Here is a 13,833-nt window from a genome sequence, read left to right as displayed (position 1 = left end):
GAGGACGTTTATATTCGATAATCCCCTCCCCATCACTTCAAGTGTCTTGAGTTTTATCATCCTTTGCCTTTGGAGTTTCAAGGGCATACTTGCATATTGAAAGGAAGAAAGGAAGCTGTGATTCTTTGATTGCTGTGCGAACAATACCAACGTTCACTTCTACCTTTGTCCAGCACGGCTGAAGAAATATTTGTCAAGCACAGTTTCTTTCTGTCTACTAGAAAATCCAGCCAAACTCTTTGTTTTGCTTTTATAAAACCGGCCCTATTTTTAGGTCTCCTCCCACCTTTTTTTTTTATTACTGTCAGAGAGCTATACAAATTTGTTTGGCCATAGCATTTCCCATTCTCAGACCAGCATAACTGTTATCTGCGTTTTCTCTGTATCCTCTGCACTCTGGTGCAAGATCCGGAGCCCAGTAGATTTGTAGGGTTCTCTATTTATTATGACTGCAAACTGATTGATTACACTCCCTGTTCAACCAGCTTTCTTGTTAGCTTCCTTGACCACAAACCCCACGTTTTTAGAGCATTTTAAGATTTGGGGCATTTAAACCAAAGGCTTGTACTGAATGAAACAGGATGGGTGACACAGCAGTGGGAGACCTGTTTCCTTTATTACAGATGCCAGAGCTAGATGTGGTGTGTAGGTGTGAGATCTGGAAGGAAGCAAACCCAGGCATGTGCAAGGAGATTTGTCACCCATTGCAGTTTGTGCTTCCCTTTAGCAGCTACTGGCCGATCACTGTGGCTGTTGTGGTTTCACAAGCAGGTTGAGCAAGCTTTGCTCAGGATGCACAGATGCTGCCCGTTTGGCCACTTTTGGGAACTTGTTTTTGGGGAGGTAATAGCACTAACAGACAACACCATCTCCACCTATTTGGCATGCTTTACTCTTGACAGATGAGTCTGGAAGGAAGAATGGGCAGGAATGCAGCTAATACAATATGCCTTCTATGTTTTCACTTACAACTTAGCCTTTATGTGTCCATGCTTAACTTTCATGCAACCATTCTTTTTATCAGCTTATTATCCCCTGTTCTTACCAGGCCAGGGGCAACACTACAGCTAGAGTCACTGATATGTCCCTCTTCAACAGGTTGCATGCTTTGCAATTCTAAATTGCAACAAATGACTTCTTGCACAGTTTATCTTAAGCAGAGAGTGTACTCTTGTGTATTGTTTGACCTGTAGATACAACCAACACAGCCATTATTCAGACATCAGAACAACAAGCATAGCCTTCCTGTGAATTCTTAAATGCCATGTTGGTTCATTTTTTAAAAATCTGAACCAACCTGTTGTAAAGTCTTATAGATGTTCACTCATAAACACAGATATATTTCATCTTGCTGGCTTATGTGTCACTTCTTGATGAAATAGATACAACAGCAGTAGCAATACTGTGCCCTAATCCTTGTCTTCCCCCAGACTTGTGTATCTTTTCACATCCTCTTGCTCTCCATGTCTTCTATCTTTCAGTCTTCCACAGCTTGCCATTCTTCTTATGCAACCATTCTCTTTAACCCTTCCTTGAGTTGTGGTTTATTGTATTGTGTGAACATAGTCACAATGTTCTTTGCTGTATTGAGGCCCATATTCCACTAGAGAAGATGACTGAAGTTAAACAAAACCAAGGAGAATGGGAAGATGTTGTTGTTGTGTGCCTTCAAGTTGTTTCTGACTTATGGCAACCCTACTGGGCAGTTTCCTTGGTAAGATTTGTTCAGAGGAAGTTTGGTGAGGCTGAAAGATTATGACTTGCCCAAGGACACCCAGTGAGTTTTCATGCCTGTGTGGAGATTCAAACCCTGCTTTCTAGAATCATAGTCTAGTGTGCAAACCACTACACCATGCTGGCTCTTAATGGATGGGTATATGGAGTCTAAATTGTGCACTAACACAAGTGAGACTATAGCATGTACATGTGCCCTTTATGATGTAGAAACAAGTGTGCATGGCTATGTCCATATCTACATATCTATCTTGAAGAAGATCTGTGATGGCAGCAGCATAGGTTATTTGATCCACTAGTGCAGATTGTAACTGTTCTACACATATTTGCTACGGCCTGTTTGTCACCTGCTGGTCAACCTTTTGATGATGTGCCTTTTTGGACCTAGCTAAACAGATCCTTGGACAGAAGACATACAAACCATCTCCGTGGTTGTACTTGGATCCTTGCCAGCCTGTTGATCCTTTCAGATCTCATACTTCATTGTCATAACCTTTGACAACCTCCAAGTCACTTCTGTGCTATGCTAAGGTGGCAGAGTAGTATTAGGAAATAGACATGGATGTACTATATAAATATGGCTATGGATAAGACGTGATGTAAAGAACTAAACAATCTTATATCACCTGGATATATTTACACCATCGCGCTCTTTCTCTCCTTTTCTTCAGGTTTCTCCCATCTACCAGCCGGTCTGTATCCATCATACATTCCCTTGAGCCACCTGGAACCCCATAACAGTGGGAGCCCCTTGCTTGCTCAGCTGGGCCAGCACAGCCTCTTTGAGTCTCCAAAAGGTGAGTTGATCTATCTTGTATATGTCTGGTTTTTTTTGCAAGTTATCTAGTAGCTCCCCATCCTCATGTGTGTTTCTAGAAGACCTCCGTTCAGTTCCCAGCATGTTTCTCCAGTTATGGAACCAGTGTGGTGTCATAGTTTGAGTGTTGGACTAGGTCTCCGAGAGGCCAGGGTTCAAATCCCCATTCAGCCATGGGCCATAGAAACCCCACTGAGAGGAAGGCAGTAGCAAACTTCCTTTTAAGAAATTTGTTTTTCTTTAAACCCTCTCTTACTTTCTCTAAACTTTGTTCAGTCCAATGGATGTCAGTCCAATGATGCTGTTGTGCAACAGCTGAGTCAACAGTCTTTGCAATCTACTGCAAACTACCAAAAGATCTGTCAGTAGATTCTCATCTACCTTCTGCCCAGCCCTGCGTGTATAACAAGCTTAGCAGTAGAGTGCATGCTTTTGCATGCAGAAGGTTGTGGTTTCAATCTATGGCATTTGTATTTGAAAGAAGAGTAGAGTAGAAAAGCTAAGGGAAAATGCCTCTTGTTGAAGACCCTGAAGAGCCACTGGTGGTCCAAGTTATGGGTTACCAGTTCAGGACTGTCCCAGGTCTTGTAGGTTTTGCACCCAAACCTGAGTCCTAATGTTGGCCCCAGGAGATGTCATGAAGCATTATGAATTAAGTATCAACCACAGGTTGCACTCCACTTGTCATTCTAAACTCTCCTCCCACCAGGAATTTAGATAGGAATTTTAGTTAAAGGGACAGTTTCCAGATCAAGGTGAAATGAGGGGATTATTGCTCCTTATTAAGGAAGATGGGATGAGGAACCTTTAATTGAACCTCCTTGCTTCTAGACAGAAAACAGATGCAGAGCAGAGGTTGGGTCCTGGCATTACAGTGGGCCCTCTCCGTTCATTGGGGTTAGGGGCTCAGGACCCCTGTGAAAGTGGGAAAACTGCAAATTAAAAAAAATCTTTTTGCCTGAGAGAGCACATCTCTTCCAGCACAATTCTGTGGTCAATATCTGCCAGAGGTTGACTATAGAAATGTGCTGGAGGACCTGCAAGTGCCTAGAGAAGTCTTCTCTAGGAATTTCTCCAGCACGACTTCTGGTGGATGTGGACCACAGAGTTGTGCTGGAGAATCTAGAGATTCCTAGATATATTAATCAAATCCTTGAATAATCAGACCTGCAAAAGTCCAATTTGCAAACCTGGAGGGCTGGCTGCACTGGGATTCAACCCAGATTCTTTGGCTAGATTGCAAGTAAAAGCAACGAATCAATTAAAGTCTTGCAAATTGTAGCAAGCAACTGCTCTCCTAGCTGAACTGGAGATTTGCTTCCAGCCCTTTCCTCCTGCCTTGAGAGGAGCCCACCCCATCAGAGAATTTGTATCTTTGTCTCTGACCTAGAGATAACTCACAAAAACTAAGAATCAGTGGATCACTAGCTAGGGTGTCACCTGGTATGGATGGAGGGTATCACCCGGGAAGGGCATGCTCTTGCCCCTCTTGCTGCTTCGTCACCGGGTTTTCTCCCAGAAAGCCTGGTGATAGAGCAGTTGGGAAGAATGACTGTTTGCCCCTCTTGCTCCAAAGGAGGAGGGCTGTCCTCCCTTTTTTGGGGTGTCACCCTGTGCGGTCCCCTCCAGTGATGCCATTGAGGAGGACTCAGAGCCAGGCCTTGAAACATGGCAATCCTAACCAGAGCATGTATGATTAGATAGAAAGAACAGAGGCTTAGCTGGTAATGCTAATTTCAGACATTTTAAAATAATAATAATAATAATAACCAACAAAGTCAAGGGAATTCTTCACCAGGGCTGCTTGGCATTCTGGAGAGTCTTTGCCAATCAGACTAGACAACACTCAGAGTTTGGAACTAATTCACTAAAATTAATTCATTACCCATCGCCCATCATATCTTTCAAAGAACACTTTAAAAGTAATTTTAATCACTTTATTACCAGTGACCCTAAAGATCTGAGTGAACATTAACATCTTGTACTACTTTGATTTGTTATGTTTTGGGGGGCAGTTGGCCATTTTGGGTCATATTTTAATGACTTTAATTGATTTAAAAAAAATTAAAATGACTAATTTGACATTAATTTTCTAATATTCACTCAAGTGATTAATGTTAATAAATTAATTTTCAAATGAACATGTTAGTCTTAAAACATTTGCACTGCCAGCTCTAGGCAGTACTAGATAGACCTGGGGTGGGTAAAATGCAGCTCCCAGGCTGCATGTGGACCTTTCAGGACCATTTTTGTAACCCCCAGGATCCCCCAAATATTTCATATATTTTTTGCCCTGAAATATTCTCATATGTCCTTTAGAGGCAGGGGTCATTTTCACCATGTTTATGACCCCTCTGACTATTTTAAGCCTAGGAGAGGCCTGTTTTTTAAAACAACAAGAAGTTCTGATAAAATAGTGTCCCCCCAAAATCATGGGAAAAGTGCCTCCCATACCACTTTGGCATTTGGGGAGGGTATTTTTTTTTTTCCTGGCAGAGTTTCAATGTGCTGCACTTGGCCCTTTGCTTTTTTCAGTTCTGTCTGGGGAAAATAGTGCTTTATGTTTACTTGGCACTATGGAGGCCTGACCAAATAATGTTTTCTTCTGATGGTTTCTTCTGTTTTTATTGTTTGCTTTTGTCAGCAGGAAAAAAAATACACCCATAAATTTCCTTACAGTTCAGATGTGCCTTACTATGGATTAAACCACTTTCTCTCCACCTTCCCTTCCTTCTTTTTGCAGATGGATTTTACCTCGCTGGCCATGCGGGACAGTCTGTTTTGCATCCCCAGGGCCCTCCTTCAAGAGTGGCAACCAATCACACATCGAACACCTTGTTTCGTGAAAAGGACCTTGGGCACTTACATAGGAACTCAAAGGAAAGCCCGAAAGACCCCTCTGTCAAGGAACGGGCATGCCGGAGCGACCTCTCTTTGCTCGGGGCCAAAAAGGAGAGCAAGCTGCGTGAGGAACCCCGGCCCCACAGTGTGGTGGATCTCACCCAGGACACTAAACCCGACAGCGACAGGAAAGTGGGCTGCCCTGAGAAGGCTATCAAGGCCAGGGAACGGCTGTCCCCATTCCTGGCTGAACACATGCCAAACCGGGGTGCCCTTAGTGGAGAACCAAAGTCCAAGAATCCTCTGCAGACCTCTTCACTCAGCAATTGCAATGGTGGAGGGGACCTCTTGGGAAAAGTGGTGAGTTCTGAGCAGGACCGCTGCACCAAGGAGCCCAACAGACATGACGAGAACATGAGGCCTTCTGCTCACGCACACTCTGACCAACTGAAAAGGGGAGACTCGACGCTGGGCTCAGTAGCTGCTTTGCACGTTGCCTGCAGTTGCCCCTCCCCAGCCCAGCCAGGGAAGTTGCCCCCTTCTTCTGCCTTCCCACCCCAACCTATCCATTCCAACATGTACACCATCTTCCCCTTGACCAAGGAGCCCGGAAGGGAACACAAAGTTATCGCTCCCACGTTCGTGCCTTCCGTTGAGGCTTACGATGAGAGGAATGGCCCTATCCAGATTGCTTCCCAGGCTCGGGACAACTGCAAGGGGAAGGAGAAGGACATCCCCACTGCTGCCCGAGTGGGTGTCTTGCAGGCAGTGCCTGAAAGGTGCCTGGCTGACGCCTCTCGGAACCTTTCATCCCAAGATTTCCCTGTTCATGCAGAGGCAAAAAGAATGGAGGTTTTGAGGGAGAAAGGCTCTGTGATTCGGGCCAATGCCATGGTGCTGAAGAAGCAGGGGGCCTCGGAAAGCTTCTTGAACCAGCCAAGGCTCAGCTCACCAGAAAGCAGGGAGTTTCATGCCTCAAAAGACTTGCTCAAATTGGGCTCAGAGACGGAACACCGCTCCTGTGAGCGGGACCGGTTTCAAAGATCCGGCTGCAAGGAATCGGCGAAGATATATGGCACTTTGGATTCCTCTTCTTCATCTTCGTCTTCTTCCTCCACCACCACTTCCTCCTCCTCTTCCTCCTCCCGGCAGCATCTTGATCAGAGCCAACAACTGAAGCCTACTGAACAGAAGTGGAAACCTTTTGAAATGGGCAATTTTGCCGCCACCCAGATGGCTGTCTTGGCCGCCCAGCACAACCATGCCAGCCGGGTGGAGGAGGAAGCCAAGAAAGTGTACCTTGATCCCAGCGGTTTGCAAAGGTCCTCAGTGGTGGGATCCCGGAGTGCCCCCGAGGGCCTCCATCCCACCTCTCATGGTGAAGGATCTGCCATGCAAAGTCTCATCAAGTACAGTGGCAGCTTTGCCAAGGAAGCATCAGCTCGCCAAGGGAGTGGCAAGAAGAGCCCTTTTGGGGGTCTTGGCAATATGAAGCTCGACCCCAGCCAGCAGGGCTCATCCAAAATCCAGCAACTGCTGCCCCACCAAGCCAGCAAACAGCTAAAGAAAGAACCTGAGCGCCCCGAGAGTGCCAAATCATTTGGGCGCGAGAGCATTGGGTCTCAGGGAGAGGTGGAAGTCAGGCATCTACCTGTGGGCATTGCTGTGGCTGTGGCCCGGCAAAAGGACAACAGCGGTGGCACCAAGATGGGGCAAGGCCTAGTGGACCGTGACCGTTCTGTTTCCCTGAGCAACATGAAAGGTAGGCTTCTGGCACTGAGGGTGTCAGTGGGGTTTGGAAAGTACGGACCCATTATTGTTGGCATTCTGTGATCAAGACCCTGTGACAACAGTGGAGGGAGCATAGCTGGGTTAGCGTCATTGGATGTTGGCAGCCCATTGTGGAGCATCGTCTGTCCATGTTAGCTCCCTGCATGTTTTGGGACAGAGGTTGTCCCCTGTCTTCTAATGTGGAACCTTTTCTTCTTTTTTAACTCCAGAAGGTGTCAAGGATCTAACTGGGTGCTGTTGGGTTTTGTTTTGTTTTGTTTGTTTTTTGCTTGCAAAGCATGTATTTTCCTGCTATGATATGGCATCTTCCCAATGTCCATCCTACTCCTTGAGACCCTTGCACTAAAGACATAAAATACTGAATTGTGGTTCCCCCCCCCCCCCCCCCCCCCCGTAATTAAAGCAGGTCCTCTTTCACCTGCCAGGGTTGTCCTGCACAAATGTTTGAAAGTATGTGGACCTTGGAGGCTAGCAAAAACTCCAAAGTCAGTCTCTTGGGAGGTGGTGGAGGGAATGCGGGATCCAGTAGGACTTCTCTTGGCTGTGGATCAGGGTTTCAGTGGCCTACAATAGCCCATTATCCTTCCTCACAAGAATAGAAAACAGAACAAAGGATGGGAAATAATGAGCTGTTTGAAACTTCCTATTGTAGTAACTTGCATAGAGATTTCAGCTCTGTGGTATGCAAAGTTTGCATAATCCATACATGGCATGTTATGGAGCATTTTATCCCCCCCCCTTTTTTTCCCCTTTTTTTTTCCCCCCCCTCTTTTTGTCATTTGCATGATGCTTTTAAAGTCACATACACAATGGAGCCATTGGGCTGCATGAAATATTGGATAAAGATATCTACAAACATTCTGCTGCCTTGCTTATTTCTTTTTATTTTCAACTAGCAGTAATTTCAACAACAAATTGGGCTCTGTCTGTGTGTGTGTGTGTGTGCATGTGTGTGTGTGTATTTTATCCAACTTCTATATGCCTTCTCATGTTTAATATCATGTTTAAGGCTGGAACAGGGAGTCCCCATCTGTAGGTGAGCCTAAATAGCCTAAAAGCATCAGATCTCATCTGATCATGGAAGTTAAGCCAGGGCCAGCTCTGCTTAGTGCTTGGCTGGGAGACCACTGAGGAATACCAGGCACTGTCTTCAGAGGAAAGAACTGGCAAAACCACCTCCGAGTACTTCTTGCCCAAGAAAAACCTATAAAATCCATGGGGTCGCCATAGGCAACTGGATGGCACATATACCCATACACATCTCCCTTTCCGAACCCTCAGTCTAACACCTCTTTATCTGAATGCTGCTGCATTTCATTTTTATAGGATATTAATAACCACAGGTGGCTTCTTCCCAACTGAATACAGATTTGAATTATTTGTTTCCTTCGGGATAGAAACCAAGGCTGCACTGATGCAGATTTTCACCTGAACAGTCCGTGTTGCAATAATTGGCTTGGCCATGGGGTGTCACACTTGTATTACCAAAAAAGTACAAGAAAATGTTAAAAGTACTATTACTATACAGTACATAGAATTGTGGAATCCCATCACTTTCCAAGGCAGCCTATTAAACATTGTTTAACAGATTTTACCATTTGGAAGCATTTTTTGGATGTTTGGCTGGAACAATGCACAAGAGAGAGGGAAAGAGGGCATGTCAGTGCACTGACAGTGAAGGTGGAAGAAAGAAGGAAGATGCCAGCCACTGCTGATGGTGAAATGTCAGGAATATGACCTCATAGCCTGAAAAACCCACAAAAAAACTGTGGATGCCAGCAGTGAAAGCCTTCAACTTCACAAAGAAGGAAGGCTTTTTAAGTACAGTGGACCGTCCACATTTACTGGGGTTAGGGACACAGGACCCCCGTGAGATTGGGGAAACTGCAAATAAAGAACAACTGTAGGAATCTCTTGGTCCTCCAGGGCAATTCTCTGGTCAAGCTCAAGTTGACCATGAAATTGCACTGGAGGACTTACAGATGCCTAGGGAAGTATTCTCTCTAGGCAACTGTAGGTCCTCCAGTGTGCCTTTTGGCAGAAGTTGACAACAGAGTCACACTGGAGGACCTAGAGTTTCCTAGAGAGAACATATTTAATCAAATCTGTGAATAATCTGATCCGCAAAAGTCAAAGCAGCAAATGTGGAGGGCCAACTTTACAGCAGTTGCTCCTGACTCTTAAGAACAAGATGCAGGGAGAAACTCCAGTCAATCTGGAGCAGGGGAAAGTGCACTTGTGGCCAGCTCACAAAACCACTCACCGTCCTGTGCACCTTGGGAAGCACAGTCCAACCTGGCCATATCCCCAACTATCCTGCCATCTTCCACCTACTTTGCCCATATTCATCCCTGGTATGGAGTAGTGGTAGCAGGCTGGCAAAGTGTGTGAGGGTGTGTGTGCAGGAAAGACATGTCCAGCTTGCCCTCCCTGAGAGAGTTGTGCAGATGTGTTAATTTTGCCGGCGAGAGGTCTCTTCCCACCCGCCCATCCCTGCCCTTTCTTTGAGACTTGGCTATCTCTCAATACGTCTGCCACAGACACTTAGTTCAGCCTTTTTTTTGTTTCAGGGCCTCCATTTTTCTCTCCGCTGGCAACCACCGACTACTCCGCCTCATTCTCAGTTCCCATAGCCTGGGCCCTCTTGTCCTTTGCTTTGGCTGGAGCCAAGAGACTGGTCTGGTAGCCAAAAATTGCCCCCCTCCCTCCATCCCGGCTGTTCTGCCCACCCCACCCTCCGGCTGGGTTAAATGTAATTTACTGAGCAGAACTGAAAAGCCTGCAAACAAGGCACCGGGGTCCGTTGCTAAGCAATGGAATTGGCTTTCATAAGGGAAACAAGGCTCCCATTTTTCCCTTTCCCCCCTTCCTTTCACCTCACCCTCCAACCCCATTCCCCAGCCTTGTCTGTGCCAAGAGACGTTTTACTAATAACATTGGTTTGCTTGCGCCGAGTGGAGGGTGCTTGAATGTTTAAAACCTTTTAAGAAAGAGAAAAGCAAGGGCTTTACTTGGCTAATCTTGTAGTATTTGGCAAGTAAACCCTACACATATTTAATGCGGGGGCATCGGTCGCCAAGGAAACAGCCCTAAGATTTCTCCCCCCACACTTTTTTTTTTACTCAGTGCATAACGGATTGAATTTTCTGTGCGCTTCGTGCGTCATGTCAGTGCATTTCTAAAGACAAGACTGGCCATTGAATTGGGAGAGACAATTGCCAGTTTGTAAATTTTGGCAGTGATGGGGGCGGGGGGAGGCAGATTGTCCTTATGTAGTTACTGGGCAACAGTTTTGCAAGCTAGGCAGAGATGATTTTGCTTGAGTATTATTATTATTATTATTATTATTGAGGATTCATGATGAACTATAACGAACAAATTGAAATAATGAAGTTGCTTGTGGGTGTGTTTTAAAGCTTCCAAAATGGAGTCTGAAACCAAGTCTAACCACTGGAGAGGCATTTGATTGAATAAATATTACATTTTCTATGGGGAGGAGTAATGGGGTAGGGGAAGGAGGTAACCCACTGGAAGCTTAGGGTTGCCAGAGTGAAAACTCTTCTGTTGTGTTGTGTTTTGTGCCTTCAAGTCATTTCCGATTTATGACAACCTTATCATGGGGTTTTCTTGGCAAGCTTTGTTCGGAGGAGGTTTGCCATTGCCTTCCTCTGAGGCTGAGAGCGTGTGACTTGCCAAGGTCACCATGTGGGTTTTATGGCCGAGCTGGAAATCGAACCGTGGTCTCCAGAGTTGCAGTCCACTATGCCATGCTCTACACAACCTTTGAAGGGACAAGAGTCTCCTCTGATTTTCATTTTGGCAACCCTAGTTGATCTGGTTTATGGTCTCTATGATATTCATTTGAAGTCACCCAATTATGACCATGCTGCTGTATTGCATGATGAAGCTTCTATATTATTTTTGAACTTTTGGTAACATTGTGGGATGAAGTTATGTTTTTCTAGTGTATCTTTAACCAGAACACATCATACACCTTCTTTTCTCTCCTTTTTTGCTTTCTAAAAGTTTAAAAATAACTCTGGGTGAGACATTTGGGCTTATTTGTGGCTTCACTTCTGGTCCCTGTTGCCCCTAGTTTATGAAGAGGAATCCTGGGAATGGTCACTCTCTAGAGTCAGGATTACTCTAGAAGCATCAGAGAATGATATCCATCCATATTTACAAGATGTTGGTCTACCTCTTATGACCATTATATTTTCTTTGTCCTCTAGGACATGGGCGTTCAGATGAGGATTGTGGGGATGATCGACCACGCCATCGAGACAGCCACCTCCTGGCAAGTCGCCTGGAACGGGACCAGGAAAAGCTCCTGAGGTGAGGCTTCTGATGTGGACTTTTTACCTGCTGGCCATAAAGGCTCCTAAAGCAGCTTACCTGAGATAGATTGTGAATAAATCCATCTTCAACTGTACGCTTGCAGTCTAAAAGACATGATGGAAAAGGAGAAAGTGGCAGGAATGGAAGAGGAAATAAAGCAGATACAACAATCTATTCTAAATACTAATTGGGATATAATGATCAGTTGGAATGGAAAAAGTTCAGGGAGAGAAGGAATTTGCTGAAGTTGTTGTCTCATGAAGGTCTAGGAATGGCCCTGCTTCTTAGCTGTCTGTGCTACAACAATGGGATAGTTTTCTCCACTTGATGGGGAAATAAGACTGTAACTCAGTATTTAAAAATCAGTACAGTGGTGCCTCGGGTTACGAAATTAATTCGTTCCGCCATTCCTTTCGTAACCTGAAAATTTCGTAACCCGAAACACTTTCCCGTTAGCACTGGAAAGCCTATAGCTGCACTTTGCAGCATTTGAATTTCGCGCCGAAATGAATTTCGTAACCCGAAAAATATTTCGTAACCCGAAACAGTTTTTGCCAATCCAACTTTTTCGTATCCCGGAAATTTCGTAACCCGATCATTTCGTATCCCGAGGCACCACTGTATTTAAAGATTGACTTTTCAGTTTTTGAAGCATGATTTTCTGGTATTTTTAATCAGGCATTTTAGTCCTAATTAACATACACTGTATGTCTTTAAATCCTGCTCCATCTCAGGCCCAGAATATAAACCAGTCAAGGGCTTCTGGCTCTTGGCTCCTCATCTTTTCCCATTCTCTGTTCCCTGTAGAGAAAGTAAAGAACTGGCAGACTTTGCTCGGATACATCCCACTGGCTGTGCTACAAATGGCTTGAACTCCAACCTCATGGTGACTGGAGGCCCACCCCTGACTGGCTCAGGGCGATGGTCGGCTGACCCAGCGTCCCATCTGGCAACTCACCCTTGGTTACCCAGGACTGGCAGTTCTTCCGTCTGGTTAGCAGGTCATCCCTACGGTGAGTTTTCAGCAAGGAATATAAGGTTAGGATATCTGGTAGGTTATTAGGACTTTCTCCCAGTCCAGGAGAAAGCCAACATATAAATTAATTAATCAGATAAATGAAAATAAATAAATTAGTGGCACCAGTTCCTTGCCGGCAATTTTTAAAGATAATGTGGCATCATATTAGAGGATCGGCAAAGAGGAAATGGACAGGAAGACCAGTGCTGAATGAGATGAGGTTTTAACAACTCTTGATCATGCATCTCAGAGTATCTGTTTTTTCTTCACAAGTTGGAATTGTAAGACTTTTGAGAGACCAACCATAGATCAGATAGCAGATCTTTTTTGCCATTTGCACATGCAACTCTGCTGTTGAATTTCTTATGTTGGGAGTTAGTGAGACAGGAAGAAATACTCTGAAGTGCACCAGTTGTATGCTATGAAAACTCATCTCACTCAGCATTGGACTATCTGTCCTTTTTTTCTTTCCAAAGGTAAGGTGTCATGGTCAAAGAATATCTGTGGCTATTACTGGCCATCAAACACATTCTGTGACTACCTCTCCCAAATTTACAGATTAGCAGCCATCACAGAAAGTTTACAGACTCATTTACACTTCAGGAAACTGGGTTACTAATATTCATGGTATACAGTGGAAAAGCCCTCAAAATATATTTATAGTAGGCTGAAATAATACCTTGTCTATGACTAAACTTGTCAATAGAATTACTGGCAGACTTACTAGTGAGTGGGCTTAACAAAACAAATCAGACCTAGCCTGCTCTGTACTTTGTGTTGTGTATGACTACCCCAGATGTGAAAGCCCATAGGCAATTGTATACCACATCTTAGAAACGTAGAGGGTAAGATGAGGTTACCAAGTGTCAAGCTTGTGGGAAATAGGAAGGCTTCCTTCATTTCCACCATTTATTTTTCATTTCATGCTTCTCTGCCCCTTGTAAGTGTCTTCTGCTCTAAGTTCCTTACACCTCGGACTCACAGTCCTTACTTTCTCACTATTAAAAACATCCTCCAACCTTAAACTAGTTTGTCAAGCTGGAAAAAGATATGGAGGTGACTGGAACAACTCGGTTCAGTTTTCTTATCTGAGTTATGTTTTCAAAAGTACACAGTTTGGGGTTGTATATAACTATTTACCCACCTGGTTTGCCTGGGCTGCCTCCTGGTGACACAGAATAAAAGATGCTTGGCTGTTTTCCCTTTCTCCTTTTAGGCTCTAGGTCAGTGGCAGAACAATCTTATGTATGCCTACTTGAATATACATTTCAGTGTTTTTGATGGGACCGCCTCT

At 44.7% G+C, this 13,833-nt stretch overlaps 1 protein-coding gene across 1 annotated transcript in view; it reads left to right on the top strand.

The window, feature by feature from the left end:
• Positions 1-1,877: 1,877 nt before the first annotated feature.
• The window catches only part of TNRC18 (trinucleotide repeat containing 18), a 46,721-nt gene continuing 34,765 nt past the window's right edge, over positions 1,878-13,833 (top strand). The window contains exons 1-5 of the mRNA XM_042437820.1: positions 1,878-1,905; positions 2,340-2,531; positions 5,295-7,154; positions 11,416-11,518; positions 12,329-12,534. Of these exons, the coding sequence (XP_042293754.1) occupies positions 1,878-1,905; positions 2,340-2,531; positions 5,295-7,154; positions 11,416-11,518; positions 12,329-12,534 (2,389 nt within the window). The remainder of the gene's footprint in view (positions 1,906-2,339; positions 2,532-5,294; positions 7,155-11,415; positions 11,519-12,328; positions 12,535-13,833) is intronic.

This window comes from Sceloporus undulatus, chromosome 8 (assembly GCF_019175285.1).
Source record: "Sceloporus undulatus isolate JIND9_A2432 ecotype Alabama chromosome 8, SceUnd_v1.1, whole genome shotgun sequence".
NCBI lineage: Eukaryota > Metazoa > Chordata > Lepidosauria > Squamata > Phrynosomatidae > Sceloporus > Sceloporus undulatus.
The sequence above is the reverse complement of the archived record's forward strand: the minus strand, read 5'-3'. Positions and strand labels throughout refer to the sequence as shown.